Genomic DNA, 19724 nt, shown 5'->3' on the forward strand with positions numbered 1-19724 from the left:
AATAAATGCACGCGCCAAATTCAAAAATCGAAGTTTCTAAGGTGCTGGATTTTGATTTTAACTAATTGTATTATTTTTCATGGTTTAATTTTCAACTAATTTTAATTTTTAAATGAGCAAACCACAAGCATTGATTTGACGTTTTAAAAGTTTCTTAAAAATCATTATTTGCATAATGAGATAACGAATCAAAAATTTATTTTGAAACAAACAGTATATTTTTGTGATACTTGGAAAATAATATACGAACAAACTTAAGTCATTAATATTCGTAACAAGCATTGGATTCTCCATCGATAGGTAGGAAAAATTGTTGGCGAGTCTTCGCGCCGCTTGCCGTCTATAGTAAACTACAGGGCTAATCTAGCGCCACCATGCGGGCAGCACTAGGTATTCACGCGTGCTCTGCAAAGTACTCACTCTCCTGCCGACCGCTCTCGAAGCAACAGCTCCGTCGCCCGAGTTATATATATAAGAAGAAAATAAAGAGAGTTATAACAGAATATTAGAGTTGTAGAATATAGCCTTGTTTAATTACGAGTTCTCCTCACCAACCATCCAACTCGGATTACTCTAACAGGTTGTGGGCCAGCTCGCTGGAATAGAGGAAGAACCGAGAAGAAGACGACTCAGAAGTTTTTATTTTTATCTTTGTTCAGAGGAAAATAAATCAGACGTATCAGAGGTCTAGAGGACAAATTTCAGAAGAAAACGTAAGTACAAGCTTTTGTAAGGTGTAGTCAGAGTAGTAATCAGATATAGCAAAAGAAAGTTTAATTTTTGATCGGTTTCGGGAGTGTGTTGTGTTACCGCATCGACAAGAAAAATGAGAGTTGCGTAAAGAATAGTAGGAAAAGACAGTGCGGTGTCTTAATAATTACAGAATAGATCAGAAGGTTATAGAAAATCAAAAGTCTTAACACGAGACAAAAGCGCGCGACAACGAAACGCACGAGAGCTCGCCGGCAAAAGTCTGCACGAGCCGATTCCGGGAATCGGGGGGAGGTGAGCCGCGACTAGCGACGCTGTCAGAGTCGAGCGCACGGTTTGTTGTGCTCTCTTTCTCTCTCTCTCTCTCTCTCTCTCTCTCTCTCTCTCTCTCTCTCTCTCTCTCTCTCTCTCTCTCTCTCTCTCTCTCGGAATCAAAACAAATTTTTCACGCAAACAACACGCACGGATTTTTCTCGTAAATTTTTTTTTTTCTCCTTTTTGAGTTTCAAAATATATGGTCTAATCAGAATCAGACGTAACGGATTAGATTGGCTATCGGTGTATATATGTAATAAATAAAATCAGAGAAAAATAATTCCAGTTATATCGTTCTCACTCCTATTCAGAATGTCAGAGTTATTCGAGTAAATCAAAAAGCTTCAATTTTTTTGTTGGCTTATTAGTGTTCAGATGCACTCGAATAAATTTTAAAAACACGCCTTGATAGAAATTTCAATGAAACGGCGGTGCAGTGAATTTGAATTTCTATAAAATTTAAAATTATCAAAAGATAATTACACTTTCTTTCGTGATTTCTTGGACGACATACGCGTGTGCGATCGCCCCCTCGCAGATTATTAAGTGAATTGCGTTCGTTTACTTAGACTGGGAGGGAGCACGTGTGTGGCGTCCGGGAGGCACGGTGCTAGTGCTTGATTTTCAAGCTTGGTTTGACTTGCAGTGCGGTCTAACTTGGCAGAAATCAAAGAAAACTGTCAGAGTGAGCATTCTAACTTTATTTCAGAGGAAAAGAACATCAGAAGCGTTATGTCTGATTGGAGTCTTTCAGACCCATTACCATCAAATGAGAAAGAGGTGGCCAACGAAGGCAACGAAAATCAAGTGGACGATCATTTGAATATCCACCAAGGTACAAAGTGTTTTTAAATCAGAATATAAACAATTAATTCAGAATCAGAAGTTAGGCCTAAAATTCAGAGTTCAAATAATAAATAAAAATTGAATGCTAATCAGAGAAATTGTTTATAATACAGATTCAGATATAGAAGGGTATACACCCCCGGGTACACCCCCAAAAAGAGATATGGAGGGAAAGTCTCAACCTACTGACTCACAAATGGAGTGGAGAATGGATAATCTGGAGAATGCTCTCGAGAGACACTCCGATATACTCGACAATCATGCTGAAATAATCAGAGATCAAACAGTAGCCATACTCGATATGAAGGAAAATATTGACAACCTAAACACCGTCATACAGAAACTCACAGAACAAATAGGAAAATTAACTTCAGAGGTAATTATCCACCCTGCCAGTTCCACACTCAGAGACATAAGTGAGACAGAGTTTAGTAACAATATCAATTCAACAAACTTATCAGACGGAACAAGCGCATTAGGCGACCTCAGCAGAGCTTGTAATGAACTCAGACGATCTATTGCCCTAAACGCAACTAATTCAAAAATAAACATAAAGAGAAATTATAAATTAACAAAAAAAGTACCACTTAACATTTGGTTAGACAATATAAATGCTGAATTAAAAGCTAATAATCTTGCAGACATACTTGACGATTCTCAACAATCAGACGTTTCAGAGACAGTAATAGAAAGACAAAACAGAAAAGACCAAGTCAGAGACATTCTAATAAGTCGCGTAGATGATTATTACCATAATAAGATTTTACAAATAAAAGACCCATTAGAAATAGTGATTAAAATCAAAGAGTTCAGACGAGCAGAGGCCAATGTTACCGATTCTTCAGTCAGAGAAAAATTATATAGTCTCAAAATGAACAATAGAGAATCAGTAAACGAATTTTGCGATCGTTTTGACTCTATTATCAGAGATTTTGAAAATTGTATTACCAAAACACCTCTGACGGAGGAAGAGATAAGATCGGCCTTCTTTCAAGCTGTTAGTATAAAATTTAAAGAAATCAGATCGGCCAATATTATCAGACTTCAAGCAACCAAATCAGAGATGAGCCTTGATGACATAAAAACTTTGATACTACAGCTGGAATCAGACAGACGCAAATCAGACGGTCAGCCTTCAGACGACAGGCAAAAAAATTGCAGCTAAACAGGCGATAATCACAGACAAGTGTTATCGCTGCAATAAGGTGGGACACAGAGCAGCCTTTTGTCCTCTTAAAGAGTACAATCTATGGTACTGCTTTTATTGCCAGGCTGTAGCTCCACACAAAGGGGATAATTGTCCAAATAAGGACAATCCCAAAGATGGGTATGTAAAATCTTATACATATAACAACACAAACACACAACACAAACACAACAGTAATAACTTCAGAGGTAGAGGTAAGAGGAAGGGGTGGTTATAATAATGTCAGAGGTAGTGGAAATAATGTAAGAAGGGGATCTTTCAAACGCAAGGTCGATATACAAACACCAGGCCGAAATCAGAAGAAGGGATACAAGGTCAAAGCGATGCTAACAGGTAACAACACACATATAATTAATAAAACACCTACAAAACTAGTACTTATTGCGGACTCTGGCGCAACAGAGCATATAGTAAATAAGAGCATAATTTTAAGTAACTTCAGAAAAAGTTCAGGCGAATATATCAGAAGTGCAAATAAAAAATAAATCTGCAAACATCTCTATAGACGGCAAAGGAGATTTAATTTTAAAATCAGAATCAAATGAAAATAACAAAATAATTTTGACAAATGTAATTTCTGCCAAAAATATTTCAGACAATCTGATCTCTCTCAGACGTTTTGCAGACGTAGGTTTGAGTATTTATTTGGATAATAAAATACTTAAAATCTACGATAAAAATTCAGACGAAGAGTATTTAGCTGAGACGTATGAAAAGCCAAACTGGATAATTTCTTTAAACGTAGCAAAACATGAACAATCAGATGAGCAACAAGAAGTCTACGATAAGTATTCATGCACGGCTAACATAGTCTCGGTAGACGAGTTCTTGCAGCAATCTCAGTCAGATATCAAGGATCTTGAGGATCAAAACGAATCAGATGAAACTAACGCATCAGAGGGAACTCAGATGAATCCGACTGAGATTGGGAGGGAGAAGCAGCAAGAACGAACTGTACAAGAATCAAATTCATCTAGTCAGAGAGAAGTTTGTGATACAAACTTAGATGAACAAATTCTGAACAGGAAAATCCTAAACATAGACGACTCGTCAGACGAAATGCTGAAATATCTACAAAACAATGTGAACAACAAATCAGATAGACAAGAAAAGAAGCTGAACGAAGAAATGCTGTGGCATATCAAATTAGGTCACGCTTCTCTGCAATATTTACTATTGCTACAAAAGTCAGAAGATAAACTCAGAAAGGTAAAATTCGACAAGTCCATTACAGACTGCGAAGTTTGCGTCCTAGCAAAAATGGAAAACCTGTCGTTCTCAGAAGTCAGAGTCAGAGCAACAAGGCCATTAGAAAGGATACACACAGACACAATGGGACCAATTAAACCAGTCTCGTATCCTGGGGAAAATAAATTCATAATAGGATTTATAGATGATTACACCAGATTTGCCAAAGCATACTCTACTAAACACAAAAGTGAAGCTGGAGATTGCTTAGAAAAATTCTTGGTAACTACAAGAAATTTACTGGGCAAAGAAGAAAAAGTGTGTTTCATCCGAACGGACAATGGCACTGAATTTACTGGAGGTAAATTTTCAGAAGTTATGGAAAAGGAGAAAATTGAAGGAGAGTTCGCACCTCCTTACACTCCACAACATAATGGAACCGCTGAAAGGTTTAACAAAACCATACAGTGGAAAATCAGAGCGCTCATGATAGACTCTGGTCTACCCAAGAGCATGTGGATACTAGCTTTGGAAGTGGCGGTCCATATCTATAATAGAACTCCACACAAAGGAATCGATTCAGAGATACCAATCAAGAAAATGGTTCCAAATGGAAACATGCATCTAGACAAAATCAGACGTTTCGGATGTTTGGCCTATGCCAAAATACCGAATGCGACGAACAAGTTTTCAGACAGAGCAATCCGTACAATCATGGTTGGATATTCTCAAACCGGTTATGTTTTGTGGCACTCTGAATCTCAGAGATTCATTACATCCAGACACGTGAGATTTAATGAAAAACTGGTGTATAGGGATGTGTATAAAACTGACCTAAGAGAAAAATCAGAGACACTAGAAATATCAACAGATGTTGTCAAAACACAACCAGATATACCAAAAGATTCAAAATCAGAGAAAGAGAAAAATCAGAAGAGAAAAGCAGAAGACAAAAATTCAGAAGATTCAAAGGCTAAGAAACCTGAACCAGAAAAGCGACCTTGTCTAGAAAGAAAAGCCAAGACAAACAGACGAACTTGGACACATCTCAGAGAAGCAGTAGTCGAAGTAGAAAATACCAATCACGATCTGCCACAAGTATCTACTCCAACTGGAGAAGCCAGAGATACACACTCAGAAGAAGATGAACTTGGACATATTTTTATAGCACGAACGAACAGAGATCCTGTCAGTTATAAAGAAGCTATTGAATCAGACGACAAACATAAATGGTCAGAAGCAATAAAACAAGAGTTAAAGTCTATGGAAGACAACAATGTGTGGACAATAGTAGACAGACCCTCTCTAGACAAAGATGGCAAAAAGGCACACATCATCATGATTCCAAATGGGTATTCAAAAGGAAAATCTCAGAAGACGGTCAGACGACTTACAAAGGAAGATTAGTTATCAGAGGATTCAAGGATAGAAAAGAATATGAACTCAGAGAAACTTACGCACCAGTCTCAAGATTGCCAATCGTTAGAGCGACTTTTGCAATCATTAATAAGTTAAATTTAACTGCTTATCAGATGGACGTCAAGACAGCATTTCTGAATGGAACGCTTGAAGACGACATATTCATGGAAATACCAGATGGTATACAAATATACCCATCCATTAAGAAAAATAAAGTATGTAAACTCCAAAAATCCTTGTATGGCCTCAGAATAAGTCCCAAGCGATGGAACAAACGCTTCTCAGAAGTTGCTTTGGAACTTGGACTAGAAAAGGACATAAATGAACCATGTCTGTTCACGTGGAGATTACAAAATCAGATGGTAGTATTACTGCTATATGTAGACGACATCATTCTAGCAGGCAACAATCAGACGAAACTAAAACAGATAAAAGAAAAATTATGTTCTATCTTTCAGATTAAAGACTTAGGAGAACCTAAATTATTTTTAGGCATGAAAATAACCAGAGACAGAGATCAGAAAATATTAAAACTGTCACAATCAGAGTACATAGAGAAATGTCTTGAACGTTTCAATATGAAAGATAGTAAGCCACAGAAAACACCTATGGTTACAAGACAGGTTCGAAAAAGAGAACTCATAAATTCAGAAGAAGCTCAGATAGCAACTCATGCACCTTATAGGGAAGCTATAGGAAGCTTACTATATCTGGCAGGTGCCACCAGACCTGATATTGCATTTGCAGTAAACTTTCTATCAAGAAAACAGCTGTCACCCACTAAAAGTGACTGGAAGGAAGTAAAAAGGATTTTCAGATACCTCAGAGGAACCTCATAAATAGGTTTGATTTTCAGAGCAGAAAATGAGTATATGGAAGCAATGACAGACGCTAGCTTTAGAGATTGTGAAGATTCATCTTCAACTGGAGGATATGTAATAAAATTGTATGGCGACTCAATTATGTGGAGAAGCTATAAACAAGTTTACGTATCACTCTCTACCTGCCAAGCTGAGTACTTGGTAATGAGCAATGCTTGCCAAGAAATTGTATCGTTAGATAAAGCTATTAGAGATATAACAGGGAAAACTATGTATCCTGTTACCCTGTGGTGCGATAACAAATCTGCAGGGGACTGCACTCAGATGGAAGGAAATCACAAGTTGAAAAACTTTGATGATGATCTGGAAACAATTCAGAGAAAACTACCAATCAGAGAAAAGACAGGTAGTAAAAGTCACATGGCAGAAACACACGGAGACTACATAAAACAGTGTGTCCTAAAGGGACAAATCAGAGTTAAATGGATATCTACTACCGACAATGTGGCAGACATTATGACTAAACCTCTGCCTAATGATACTCATAAATACCTCAGAGATAAAATATTGAACATAGAAATTCACACTTAATTATAATTTTCAGAGTTTTATTTATACATATATATATATATATATATATCAGACGAATAAGAATTTTTGTACATATTTTAGATACAGGAAACCAAGGAGAAACTAATTCAGAGTAAAGTTCAGAGAATAAAAAACGCAGACGTACAGGAGGACAAGCGCCCCGAAGGGAGGGAGTGTTGGCGAGTCTTCGCGCCGCTTGCCGTCTATAGTAAACTACAGGGCTAATCTAGCGCCACCATGCGGGCAGCACTAGGTATTCACGCGTGCTCTGCAAAGTACTCACTCTCCTGCCGACCGCTCTCGAAGCAACAGCTCCGTCGCCCGAGTTATATATATAAGAAGAAAATAAAGAGAGTTATAACAGAATATTAGAGCCTTGTTTAATTACGAGTTCTCCTCACCAACCATCCAACTCGGATTACTCTAACAAAAATATTAAAATCATCTATACACGATGCTCAGCCATCACAATAAAAATAAAAACTTGGTGCGTGGACTAACCTCACCCTACCTTCAGCACATAAATGTGTAAACAAAGAAAATAATACGACGCAGAGTGCACGAATATTAGTTCCTCGTGCAAAAATGAAAGAAGTGCTTCAAAACAATATTATTACATATCGCTCGAAAGACAATTGTCTTTCCGATTGTGCTCAAGTATAGTCAGTAGGTATTGCCAAGCATGTTGTTTTATGTTCAAAAGTGAAAGTCGGGATTTTTCGAGTGAAATTTATCTATATGCTTGCCAACACTATGATTGCGACTGCCATTTTTTGGTCAATATATAGGTTATAATATAAAGAACGAAAAGAGAATATATTAAAGAAATTATTACATTTATATATTTTGTAGTTTCTGTGCCTGTGACGCATGCTGATCATATGAACGATGAAGCTTGTACAAGGTTAATAAAAGAAATTTACGAATAATATTGCTTGATCAGGTAAAATATAATAGCTGTTTTATTGTGATATTGAAAGTCTGAATTCTGAAAATATTTACATTTGTTACAGCAGTTTCAAACAAATGAGAATGCCAGCATCATGGATTTAAATATGATGAATTCTGATAGAAATGCAGCCTTACTAGTAGCCATAAGAAAATCTGACTCATTCAGTGTAAAGTCCATACTGAAATCCCTAAAATCGAATAAATTAGGAACAGATCCTAACTGGACAGATTATACACTGTTGGTGATAGCACTGCATAAGGGTCGAATCACGATAGCCCACATACTTATTGACAATGGTTGCAGAACTCAATCGCCTAAGAAAACAAATTTTTTCTATACACCTTTGTTTTATGCTGTAAGACTTGGAAGGATTGATCTAGTGAAAAAGTTATTAGTGAAAGGTGCTTCAATTCTGGATAAAGATCAAAATAATGAAACAGCCCTTTCCTATGCTGTGAGGACAAAAAGATTTCAAATTGTTAATCTGATGTTTGCTATGTATGATTTTAAAACTGTAAATCCCAACAACAAAGACCATATTGCACATTTTCACATAGCTTGCGAAAGAAACATGATGAAAGTAGTTAAGAAGTTCATAGCACATGGCATGCCTGTCAATGGTCCTGCTACCCACGATATAAATAAATCACCTGGTTTTACACCACTGCATTTTGCTGCAGATAATTTGTCAGTAGATGCCGTAAAATTTTTACTTAGAAATGGTGCAGATGTTGCTGCTCAAGATGCCAGGGGACTGTCTCCACTCCACATAGCTTACTTCAAAGATGTAAATAAGAGCAGATGCACGAGAGATGGCAGCTGCTTCTACACTATGAAATTAGAATTTTTGGAGTCAAAGCTTATGAAACTTAAGAAAGAATCAATTGTTGGCAGAATTTTGATTGCACATGTCAATGATAGCCCTAATCCTGTAGATGAAAATGGAGTCTCTCATTTTCACATCGCCTGTGCAAATGAAACCTGCATTGTTGAGAGATTTTTGGAGCATGGAAAAATCAATGTTAACGCTTCTGTGTCCCTAGATTCCAAACAATTGAGTGGTTATACACCACTGCATGTTGCTGTTCAGTATCAACGTGCAAAAACAATACAAGTTCTCTTGGATGCAGGAGCTCACATAAATGCCAAAGCTCGTGAGGGTATGACACCATTACACTTGGCAGTGAAAAATAGTACAACAAAAATCATTGAGTTGCTCTTAAAAAACAATGCAGATGTCAGAATTAAGAATGATGATGGATTTACACCCCTTCATTTTGCATTCTATCACTTTGCTTCAGATGATGTCATAAATTTACTCTTACAGTATTGTTCCAAAACTGAAAATAGTATCGATGGTCGAGGTGTATCGCATTTTCACATTGCATGCACAAAAGATAACGTTGAACTGGTTGAATATTTCTTAAAAAATAACGTGTCGGTAGACTCTGTTGTTAATTCTAATGAGAGCAGATGGGCCAAATTCACTGGGTTACACTTTGCTGTATACTATAATAAAAGAGCCAATGTTGAGTTGCTACTCAAATACAAAGCCAACGCTAGTCTAACAGAAGAACAAGGCTTATCTGCTCTGCACTTGGCTTGCAATCAGAATCTAGAAAAATTTTCCAGCCTGGTTAAAAGATTCGAACAAGAGTGTGGTAAAAACAAGCCCTCTAAATCTATTGACTGGACCAAGAACCGTGAAGATCATATTGCCATAATAAAGTTACTATTGGAGCATGGGGCAGATATCAATGCCAAGGAAAAAGATGCTAGGACACCCATGTTCTATGCAATTGACTTTACTGAGGTGATTATAGGAACAGAATGGCACCTGGGGAGTGCAAGAAAGTCGCTTTTTGATTTCCAAGAGGATATAAAGAGAGAGCTTTGTGCAAGGAGACTTGAAATCATCCAAATTCTCTTATCTCACAAAGCAGATGTCAACGTACGCGCGAAATGTAGTAAAACGATCCTACATTCCATCTGCTCCAATGTTGATCTTGTGAACGAAGACACAGATAAGATGGTTTCACTCTTTTTAAGCGAAGGAGCTGAAGTTGATGCAGTGGATGAGTATGGTCTCACTCCCCTTCATATGGCCACCCAGAATAGGTGGGTAAATCCTGTATAACCAAATTTTTTTCTATAATTTATATTTTCATTTCTTTAATACTCAAAGTAACGCTTCTAATTTTCTACACAGGGACGTGAAGGTGATTAATCTTCTATTGCAACATAAAGCAGACGTCAATTATAAGCAGACAATCCGGCAGCTGACGGCTCTCCATATGGCGACCAACGGCGATTACGAAAGCTGTGACGTTGCGACCATTAAGGCTTTGATATCTCACGGAGCAGAGCTCAATGCCAGGGACACCGATGGCAGGACACCGTTGCACTATCTGGGGTTAATCGACCCGTCCAACGGTGATGATCCGAGCCTGTTCCGCTGCCTTCTGGAGGCTGAGTGCGACGTCGATGCCCGCGACAAAAACGGTCAGACTCCTTTGTATCTGGCCTGCAGCAGCAACAACTACGTGGCTGTGGAACAATTCCTCAAGTACGGAGCGAATCTGAATATTGAAGACAACAATGGTCACATTATACTCGATCCGATCATCAACAGACTGAAGGACCCCTTGGGTCTTGTCGGCATCGGCGACTGGCTGGCCAGAATCGAGATCATCCTGCATTATATGACCACGATGATTGCCGCTGGCCTATTCTTCAACAAAAAGCTCAGAAAAGCCAAAGCTGTTCTGTACACCTACTACAAGAAGCTGAACCTGCACATATTTTACAACACTGGCTGGGATCGCATCGACAAGCTGGACAACTTCTTTGTCAAATGCAGAGCTGAGCTCGCCAAGATGAAAGGCATCTTTGTGGACAGCTACTCGTCGCTTAACAGCATTATCTACAAGGACCAGCAGGGGATGTCAAAGCACGTGAAGAACACGCGCTTCACCAAAATCCTCAATTCAGAGAGCTTCGAGAAAGACTATCCTTTATATGGATTTATCCTCAAATTGCAATACAAGAAAGGTCTCAGAAGAGCATCACTTTTGAAGCCGGCACAAGAGGCCTGGAATACATTTTGTCCAGCCAACTGTCCAGTCGAGCATATATTTAGATACCTGAGCGATGGGGATCTAAAAAATTTAATAAAAGCTAAAGTAGAGAATTCCTTTTTGAAAAGGAAACTGATAGAAAGCAGAGACAGGGGAGAACCTTCCGAGAAGATGCAACGAACTCAATGAGCAGGAAAAGCTTTCGCGGCAAGACAAAAGTGCCTGTTACATAAAATTTAAGATAACGTTAAAGATTTAAATAAAATTTATTTATTTTTATTGTTGATAAACGCGCGTGCGCGCGATTTTATTCGTACGAATACGTTTGAGACGAAGTGTATTAGATACACTTTTTTAGAATCGTGTTGACGTAGATAAAGACATACGAGTTGCGAGGTAAATTTTGTGTAAATTATTAACAGAAGCTTCCTGTCTCGTTATCACGGCTAATTACCACTAATAATGAGCTTGTATATACTAATATATATATTTACAACAATGCTGTTGCTAAGACTTATAGAAAAGGATTGCATTTTTCACTAATACATGCAAAAATTATTGTAAAACCGATAAATCTATTAGGTATCTACAAAATGTATACGATGGTACACAGTCTGATACTTTCGTGAGAATTTAATAAAGATGTATTTTTTAATTAAATTACATAAATGATGTCACAGTATGCAAAGAAATAAGCTATTTATTTTAGTTTAAAAAACAATGCAAAAAAAGAGTACCTAATTAAGGACAAGCAAGCAAGAGACGCGTTTGCAGCTTACCAACCAAGTTGGAATATGTTGATGATACTGCATTTATTTCATCAAAATTTCTTATTAAAGTGGATGTAACATACCAAGTTGACAGGTATAAAAATCAAAACTCATAATTTTTTTTTAGCACTTAATTCTAATAATTATTTTTATTCTACATTGTATGTAATTATATAATGTATTGTACCGCGACGTAATCGTTTGAAATGTTCCCGCTTTAGGAATAATGACGTCGCCTAAAAAAATCGCGACGCGTATATAATATAGTTGACCGTTTATGACTGTTAATTTCTTAGCCCACGTGATCACTATCACACCGGTTGGCCGGTTGCGCTATTCTGCCTGTCAGTTTATCAAAAACGTAAACGATTGTACTTTTAGAAATTTGACATTTAAGAGGTTGTCAAATCTGTGTTGAATGAAGGGTTAACAGTAACTGAGATATGGAAACACCATCAGATTTTCCTTTTCCATTTCCACCCTATTCAATTCAAGCAGATTTTATGAAGAATTTATACATGTGCTTAGAAAATGGAAATTTAGGAATATTTGAAAGTCCCACAGGAACTGGAAAGACATTGTCCATCATCTGTGGAGCATTAAAGTGGCTGATAGATAACGAAGCAAGGCAAAAAAGTAGACTGCTTGAGAAACAGGCAGAGCTTGATGCCAAAATCAAAGAAATCGAAGCCAAAAACGTGAATGATTGGTTTTCAGTTCAAACAGAACAGATAGAGTTGAACCAAGACAAACAATTTCTTCAAAAAAAATTAGATGCTCTTGCAAAACAGGAAGAGAAAAAGATCAAGTACAAAGAGAGGGTCAAACAATATAATGAACAATGTAAGAAGAATAAACAGTATTCTTATGACAAGTGGAGGAACAGAAAGAATGATGAAAAAAAAGAATCTCAAAACGGAGAAATCGATGGTACAAAGTCCAGAGATAATTTAATAGATGAAGATCTCATTTTGAAAGATATTGACTGTCGATCCGACAGCTCAGAAGATGAAGAAACAGCAGAGGAATCTCCTGCTAATTGCAAAATATTCTTTTGCTCAAGAACTCATTCACAACTATCTCAATTTGTTGGAGAACTCAAAAAGAGCCCATATTTTGACAAAGTTTCTTTAGTATCACTAGCATCAAGGTAAGACTGCAAAATTATTATTAATACAGTTCACCTCTAATTTTAAACATTTTTAGGAACAATTATTGCATCAATTCTAAGGTGAAAGCTCTAAAAAGTATTAATCTAATAAATGATCAGTGTCAGCAATTGCAAAAGAAGAAAGCCACCTCTAAGCAAGAAAAAGATTTGAAACGTTCAAAAACTTCCACATCCTGTCCATTTATGCCTGGTGATCAATCCCTGCTTATGGCAGAAATATTAACCAGTATCCGTGACATTGAAGAGACGGTCAAATTAAGTGAAGAAATAAAAACCTGTCCTTATTACTCTACGAGAAAGTCTGTGGAAGATGGGCAAGTAATTTTGGTCCCCTACAACTCTATTTTACACAAGAACACCAGAGTCAGTTCAGGAATTAATCTAAAAAACAATATATTGATTGTTGACGAAGCTCACAACTTATTGGAGGCCATTGAAAGGATGCACTGTGTGACCTTGACTGGCAAACACATTTTGCATTGTCTTAATCAACTCACTCAGTATAAGAAAAGGTAATTTTTTCAAATTTTTACTCAGTTTTGGTTTTAGTTTTACTTATCAATCTCTCTATTCCAGATTTGAAAATGTACTAACAGCAAAAAACGTTCTGTTCCTGAGCCAGATAAGCTTTTGCATGAAAAAACTTCTCAAACTATTGGGTGGAACATTCAGGTCTCGGCCAGATGATAAACCAACTAACACAGCAGTTACAAAATTATACAGCCTTGAGGAATTTGAGATAACAGCTGAGATAGATACCGTGAACATGTTTGATCTCATTGGCTTTATTCAAAAGTCTAAATTAGTACATAAGCTGAGGGGCTATGTCGAGAAGTACGAGGATGATCTTGTTCCCAAGGAGGTGATTAAAGAGAAAAAAGGGGTTACTGCATTCCTTGAGTCCCTACAGAAGAAAGAAGTCGTAGAGATGAAAGAAAATGTCACGGTACCAAGGGAAACTGAAAAAGAGCCTATCACAAGTCCAATGATGGTTATAACAAGTTTTTTAGAGACTCTCAGAAGTAGCTGCAGTGATGGAAGAATATTTGTGCTGCCTGGTACAACAGTTGGCGAAGGTTGTTTGAAATTCCTCTTGTTGAACCCAGCAGCACATTTTGCAGACATTGGTAATAGACTTGTCTTTACTAATTGATAAGAATATTTTTATAGTTAAATGTAAAATTAAGTAAAGATATATTTTTTGATGACACAATGTATATTATAGTACAAGAAGCAAGAGCTGTAGTTTTGGCTGGTGGCACAATGGAACCGATGTCCGAGTTTAAAGAGCAGCTGTTCATTAGTGCTGGTGCAAAATCAGAAAGGATTGTCACCTTTTCCTGTGATCACGTTATTCCTAAAGAGAATATCCTAACATGCATTCTGAAGACGGGTCCTACTGGCATCGATTTTGAGTTCAATTTTCAAAATAGGCAGAATACGAAAATGGTATTTGTAATGATTTTCAATTATTCATTTATTTGGCAAAGTTGAATGATTAAACTTTGTTTTGCAGCTGGATGAATTGGGAAGGACGCTGGTGAATTTATGTAACATCGTGCCAGCTGGTTTAGTGGTTTTCCTGCCATCCTATAGTTACGAGGATCTGCTATTCAAGCACTTGGAATCGAACGGAGTTTTGACAAAGATTCGAACCAAAAAGACAGTTTTTCGAGAACCAAAGTCCACAACTCAAGTGCTTATACTATTTTATATTTTTACATTGTTATTTCAAATTAAATCTTTAATCAGATTCATTCTCTCTACTGCAGGTTAATCAAATTTTGGAAAAATACGCCAGCGCCGCAAAAACGCCGCAAAAACCACAAAACGGAGCAATCTTATTTAGTGTAGTAGGTATGTTTCTTATTATATATTTTTTCCCTAATAGAAATAAGTATTCGTTGCTAAGATGTATTAATTAATTTATTTGCACTAATTTATAAGGCGGAAAACTAAGCGAAGGCTTGAATTTCTCGGACGACTTGGGACGATGTGTTATTGTAGTTGGTATGCCATATCCAAACGTAAAATCCCCGGAGTTGCAAGAAAAAATGAAATATTTAAACGAGAATGTTGTAAGTTATACTTTTATTGAGTATGCGATCTTATTATGCAAATATTTTTAAATTCTTAAATTTTGGAATGACAGAATCCAAACGCAGGGAGCGTCTTTTATGAGAACTCTTGCATGAAAGCTGTTAACCAGTGCATTGGTAGGGCGGTTCGCCACATCGCTGACTATTCGACCGTAGTCTTACTAGATCGTCGGTACTCCAACAAGACCAAGTCGCTGCCCGGCTGGATCCAGCGCACGCTAACAATACAGCCAAATTTCGGAAGCTGCGTTCAGGCCCTTGCAAGATTCTTTGCTGCTAAAAGAAAGTCTGCTACTGCAGCGAGCTAGTTCTTTCGTGATACTAAACAAATTAATTCGATGATTGAGAAATCGTAGCATTTCTTTTAAAGTACGGTATGTAGTCTAATAGGCCGCAGTCGTCATATAATTTATTTGAGAAGCACAAGATACCAGATTAAACTATTTTCGACTGATTTCTTTTTATGAAATCTTGAAACCCGACAAAGACCAACATGAAATACGGAAAAAGTAATTTAGTTTTACAAATAAAATCGCTCTAAGAATATTTTTTAACAGTTATAATAGATATCAGTATTGCAATATATTTAACATAACTGAGCTTCATCATTCACAAAAAAAGTTCAGCGCACGGAAATCCCCGGACTCCGATTCACAGGCCATGCCAATTGCTTCTGTTGCTCATACTCTTAAATGGTTAAGTGCCTAGCACTGTACACCGATGCAATAAGTTATGTCGATACGGATAAGATTCTCTGAATTTCTATTTGTATAACTCGCCTTATGCAACATCGCACCGTGCGGTGCTTGGTTAGAATAAGACTGCGGTCAAGTGTGAGCTGGTATCACAAATTGAATTTGACGCGTCGCGCTTGCGTGTTCATAATCGATATATTGAGCACGTTTTTTATACTTTTTTATCCAGTTCAACTTTGTATACGAGAATAAAAAAAGTTTGAAAAATGTTTTGGAAGGTTCTGGTAGTTTTTCTTGGCGTCCTTACAGTTCATCTTTGGTATGTGAATTAGCGTTTTTTTTTGCTTTGCGCGAAAGTATTGTAATTGATAGGTCAACAAAATATTTAACAATATCATTTTCATAACTCAAGAACATGTAGTCAACTTAAGATAACAATTTCAAAGTATTAAACAAATAATTTCATAAAGTGAATCATCTTATCTGTAATATGCTGTAAGCAACTAAGTTCTCAAGTTCACTCAGATTGTACTAGGTACCGCAATCTCGATCTCTGTCTTTCTCTCAACGCAAAATTCTGTGCAAAACAAATCTTTTGTTACCCGAACTAATAATAACTCCACTCGGTGCTCAGCCGTTTCGTCAAACATTATGAATCAACACGAGCGCGTGTCAAGTCATAATATTTTAGCATAATTTACGTTGTCCTTAGTCAAGAAACGAGTACTAGAGCAGCACGTCCGATGAAGTTGATAATAGACACCGACGCGGGCGGAGACGATGCCGTCGCTATACTCCTGGCGTTGGCCTCCAAGGAGGTGCAAGTCATCGCTATCACATGCGTTTACGGGAACACAGACGAGGCGAACGTCGAGACTAACGTACTCAAGATTCTGACTGTGGCTGGTCGATCCGATGTGAGTTATTAAGATTTTTATTCTTGTGCTTTAGAAATAAACGCTCTTATAATTTTGCTCAAGCATCGACTCGATCATTTTGTTTTGTTATTTCAGATTCCTGTATATGGTGGAGCGAAGAAACCTTTGTTGCAGAATTACACAGCAGGCGATTACTTTGGCAAAGATGGACTTGGCGATTTCGAGTTTGGCAGAGATATCGTCGGCAGAGTTGACAGTTCTAAACACGCTGCATTGGCAATGGTTGAACTGGTTAGGCAATATTCAGGTATAATAATAATAATTCGATCTCATTGTTAGAAAAATTTTTTATAACCATTTTTACGTAAATCGAAACCTATCGTATTTTTTAGGTAACATAAGCATCTTAACTCTTGGTCCACTGACAAACGTGGCTCTGGCAGCGTCACTCGATCCCAGTTTCACTCACAGCGTCAACCGAATTTACGTTATGGGTTCAGCCGTCCAAGATCCGAAACCTGGAATCGAAAGCGAAAATCGAGAAATAGAATTCAATTTCAGCTTGGACTCGGAAAGTAATGCAATCGTTCTTAATTCATCCACGAAGGTCAAGAGTTTTATAGCCCCGTGGGATGTCGTTGTCAAAAATAGTATCAGTAAGGTAATATTAATTGTCAGAAGCTATAAAATATCACGATCATGATAGCTCGAACAAATTAACAAAATAAAAAATACTAAATTAATTCTTGTATACAGGAGTGGCGAATGAACGTTCTGGGGAGCTTGAGCTCCGAGGCCATGATCTTCTTGAACAAGGTGGAGCACATGATTTTAAAAAGACTGACGGAGTGGCTACCGGCCGATTCGATTGCCGTTGCGACCATGATTTGGCCGGACCTCATAACGAGCTCGATAGAAGCGCGAATGTCCTCGGTGACCTATGGCCCGCTCAAGGGCTCCGTTTTGGTAGAAACCGAGGGTGTAAGGAATGAGGATAAAAACGTGGAGATCGTCAGAGATTTTAACGTGGCAGCCTTCAAGGATAAGCTTCTAGAAAACTTGGCATGAGCGATGACAACGGTATTTTGCATAAATGCAAATAACGCTTGTTGCACGTGAAATAAATTGGCCACGAGAAGTGTACGTGTGAGCTGGCCTCACGCCAAGATTCAAGTAAATTATATATTTTTGTACGAAAGCATTTTATACTCGACTCAATAGTTAGAAACTCAATAAAAAAAATTGTTTATATCTTACAGACTGAATATTAATCATCAGAAACTTTCACGTTTGAAAAACATTTGCAGTAAAAGAAGAATCTCCCCATGCCAGTCACAGTAAAAAGCCAACAATGCACTCGTCAACCGTAAACCTAATCTTATCACTCGCACGAGATAATTCGTCACAAGTTAGCCTCCTCGCGTTACGATACACCAAAACCGCGCCTAATCAATCTACACACGGACGCATAATGTACATCAGCTATACTTGTATCAACGAATATAGACTTCCTATAGAAGAACGGTTCTGTGTTAAGATGGGGGGACGAAAGCTTGGGTAACAGGCCGTTAGTTCTGTTACCCAACCGCTCAGCGGCGCCACCTATGAGTTTCCTTCAGCTTGTCGCGCATATGAGCACGCACCAGCAGACGATTCATCATTCACGCAGTATATTATGTAAAATATACTTTTTAACAATAATGAAAATAAATAAATGATAAGAAAATGATTAATGAGTGTGTAAGGAGGCTCTACAAAAGTATTGCTTGTGACAACCATATTTTTCTGATTAGGAAAAAAGCCGCGTAAACAGCGCGAAGAGAGCTTTGCCGCAGTCTCTGTGTTTGTTAGTCATTCTTGTTCACAGTCTACAGAGTTCTTTTGCAACAAATAGCGTTAAATAATAGTAGTAAATAGGGAAGTACATCGTTCTAGTTTCGTGAGATTTTTCAGATAGGTTTATTGTGTTTAGCGAAGAAGATTTCGTGGTCAGCATGTCGTCTCCACGTGCACTTTGTGTCTACACCGATTGTGGAACATCAAAGGCAAAAAATCCTGATTTGACCTTTCACAGATTTCCGCGTGATGAGATACGATAAATCTGTTTGTCATGGGTGTTGTTAGAGTTAATAAATGTGAAAATTCAGTAATCGGAGGTTATAAAAACATCCCAAATTCATGAAAATCTTTATACACCCTGGTAAAAATAACTCATTAAATCCGATTTAGAAGAATATAATCAGTTCTAATTGTAAATCTTAATCGGAAATTTATCTATATAAAACGATTGATCCTATTAAATCCTATATATCCTATATACCAGGGCATCAGTAAAAGTTTCAGATGTAGCTAAATTAAAAGAAAATTGCGGAAATAAACAAATAATTTGAGTTCCTTCAAGGTAAAAAGTCGATAAAATCTTTGTAAACATTTATAACGACAAATTTTTTTTTACCAAAAATAGTGATGGTTTTGGATTTTTATTTTTAACTTATTAATTTTTGGTTTTGATGAGCAAGTGAGATTTTATTTAGATGTAATTTTTTTAAATTCATTATCACGTTTGATTAAGCAGGTAATTAAGATTGCATTGAATTGATTTTTACGTTTTGTATGATGCATGTGACGATGACTTTTGTAAGAATATTTTGTTTCTTCATCAATAGTTCATACTCGTTTGTCTTTTCACGTTTTACTGAATTATTTATTGTATTTTTATTATAATAATCATTTATAATTTCTAATCATTAAAAAATTGCACAGTCGGCTTATTTTAATTATTCATGATCTCTGCAAATATTGAGCAACATACTATATTTAAAATCTTATTCTACAACTGTTCATACACAAAGTTGTACGAGCAATTGTTTATTGATATATACATAAATATCTATATATTCATGTATTCTCTTTTTATATTAGTATTTTTTGGAAAATATTCAAGTACAAACAAAATTTATTTTGTATCCCATACAACCCTTTTG

General features: G+C 37.0%; 4 protein-coding genes and 1 long non-coding RNA gene across 14 annotated transcripts; 4 read left to right on the forward strand and 1 right to left on the reverse strand.

Moving 5' to 3' along the window:
* The first annotated feature begins 459 nt into the window (after nucleotides 1-459).
* On the forward strand, nucleotides 460-7347 carry LOC116417154. 3 transcript variants are annotated; one of them, XR_004227427.1, is made up of 5 exons: nucleotides 461-713; nucleotides 1736-1861; nucleotides 1986-2248; nucleotides 2972-3199; nucleotides 7180-7347. XR_004227427.1 is itself a non-coding variant. In XM_031928709.1 (4 exons), the coding sequence occupies exons 2-4, from the start codon at nucleotides 1759-1761 to the stop codon at nucleotides 2349-2351; spliced, it is 384 nt and encodes a 127-aa protein (XP_031784569.1). In that variant the 5' UTR covers nucleotides 460-713; nucleotides 1736-1758; the 3' UTR covers nucleotides 2352-2421. The 3 variants fall into 3 exon arrangements, 2 of the variants coding, with proteins under 2 accessions (XP_031784569.1, XP_031784568.1); XM_031928709.1 differs by lacking the exons at nucleotides 2972-3199; nucleotides 7180-7347 and adding an exon at nucleotides 2334-2421 and having other exon boundaries at nucleotides 460-713; XM_031928708.1 differs by lacking the exon at nucleotides 7180-7347 and having other exon boundaries at nucleotides 2972-3261.
* A 28-nt stretch (nucleotides 7348-7375) lies between these two features.
* On the forward strand, nucleotides 7376-11815 carry LOC100118115 (ankyrin-2). Of its 6 annotated transcripts, none has more exons than XM_008210539.4 (4): nucleotides 7376-7874; nucleotides 7951-8041; nucleotides 8112-10168; nucleotides 10260-11815. In XM_008210539.4, exons 3-4 carry the CDS (start codon nucleotides 8142-8144, stop codon nucleotides 11314-11316), a joined length of 3084 nt encoding a protein of 1027 aa, XP_008208761.1. In that variant the 5' UTR covers nucleotides 7376-7874; nucleotides 7951-8041; nucleotides 8112-8141; the 3' UTR covers nucleotides 11317-11815. The 6 variants fall into 6 exon arrangements, with proteins under 6 accessions (XP_008208761.1, XP_031784562.1, XP_008208762.1 ...); XM_031928702.2 differs by having other exon boundaries at nucleotides 8115-10168; XM_008210540.4 differs by having other exon boundaries at nucleotides 7376-7768.
* LOC100118069 (ATP-dependent DNA helicase DDX11) lies at nucleotides 10999-16131 on the forward strand. Its single transcript, XM_001602089.6, has 8 exons — nucleotides 10999-13047; nucleotides 13104-13580; nucleotides 13645-14195; nucleotides 14294-14517; nucleotides 14585-14764; nucleotides 14841-14925; nucleotides 15016-15146; nucleotides 15221-16131. The coding sequence occupies exons 1-8, from the start codon at nucleotides 12341-12343 to the stop codon at nucleotides 15473-15475; spliced, it is 2610 nt and encodes an 869-aa protein (XP_001602139.2). The 5' UTR covers nucleotides 10999-12340; the 3' UTR covers nucleotides 15476-16131.
* LOC103316516 lies at nucleotides 15143-18274 on the reverse strand. Its single transcript, XR_512439.4, has 3 exons — nucleotides 17998-18274; nucleotides 17096-17258; nucleotides 15143-17008 (listed from the first exon to the last, which is right to left on the reverse strand). It is a non-coding gene; the product is annotated as an uncharacterized LOC103316516 (long non-coding RNA).
* LOC100678445 (inosine-uridine preferring nucleoside hydrolase) lies at nucleotides 15933-18473 on the forward strand. Of its 3 annotated transcripts, none has more exons than XR_004344941.1 (6): nucleotides 15933-16181; nucleotides 16575-16779; nucleotides 16876-17047; nucleotides 17133-17401; nucleotides 17497-17930; nucleotides 18000-18473. XR_004344941.1 is itself a non-coding variant. In XM_003426904.3 (5 exons), the coding sequence occupies exons 1-5, from the start codon at nucleotides 16129-16131 to the stop codon at nucleotides 17806-17808; spliced, it is 1011 nt and encodes a 336-aa protein (XP_003426952.1). In that variant the 5' UTR covers nucleotides 15933-16128; the 3' UTR covers nucleotides 17809-17996. The 3 variants fall into 3 exon arrangements, 1 of the variants encoding a protein (XP_003426952.1); XR_004227426.2 differs by having other exon boundaries at nucleotides 17497-17913; XM_003426904.3 differs by lacking the exon at nucleotides 18000-18473 and having other exon boundaries at nucleotides 17497-17996.
* The last annotated feature ends 1251 nt before the right edge of the window (nucleotides 18474-19724 follow it).

This window comes from Nasonia vitripennis, chromosome 4 (assembly GCF_009193385.2).
Source record: "Nasonia vitripennis strain AsymCx chromosome 4, Nvit_psr_1.1, whole genome shotgun sequence".
NCBI lineage: Eukaryota > Metazoa > Arthropoda > Insecta > Hymenoptera > Pteromalidae > Nasonia > Nasonia vitripennis.

Excerpts from the sequence above, each read along its gene's own strand:
- LOC100118069 (XM_001602089.6), top strand. The coding sequence starts at position 12,341 with ATGGAAACACCATCAGATTTTCCTTTTCCATTTCCACCCTATTCAATT. Across the intron at positions 13,048-13,103 it reads TTAGTATCACTAGCATCAAG|GAACAATTATTGCATCAATT; the intron begins GTAAGACTGCAA and ends AAACATTTTTAG. Across the intron at positions 13,581-13,644 it reads CTCACTCAGTATAAGAAAAG|ATTTGAAAATGTACTAACAG; the intron begins GTAATTTTTTCA and ends TCTCTATTCCAG.
- LOC100678445 (XM_003426904.3), top strand. The coding sequence starts at position 16,129 with ATGTTTTGGAAGGTTCTGGTAGTTTTTCTTGGCGTCCTTACAGTTCAT. Across the intron at positions 16,182-16,574 it reads GTCCTTACAGTTCATCTTTG|TCAAGAAACGAGTACTAGAG; the intron begins GTATGTGAATTA and ends CGTTGTCCTTAG. Across the intron at positions 17,402-17,496 it reads TCAAAAATAGTATCAGTAAG|GAGTGGCGAATGAACGTTCT; the intron begins GTAATATTAATT and ends TCTTGTATACAG.
- LOC100118115 (XM_008210539.4), top strand. The coding sequence starts at position 8,142 with ATGGATTTAAATATGATGAATTCTGATAGAAATGCAGCCTTACTAGTA. Across the intron at positions 10,169-10,259 it reads CATATGGCCACCCAGAATAG|GGACGTGAAGGTGATTAATC; the intron begins GTGGGTAAATCC and ends TTTTCTACACAG.
- LOC116417154 (XM_031928708.1), top strand. The coding sequence starts at position 1,759 with ATGTCTGATTGGAGTCTTTCAGACCCATTACCATCAAATGAGAAAGAG. Across the intron at positions 1,862-1,985 it reads TCATTTGAATATCCACCAAG|ATTCAGATATAGAAGGGTAT; the intron begins GTACAAAGTGTT and ends TTTATAATACAG. Across the intron at positions 2,249-2,971 it reads TAGGAAAATTAACTTCAGAG|CTGGAATCAGACAGACGCAA; the intron begins GTAATTATCCAC and ends TTGATACTACAG.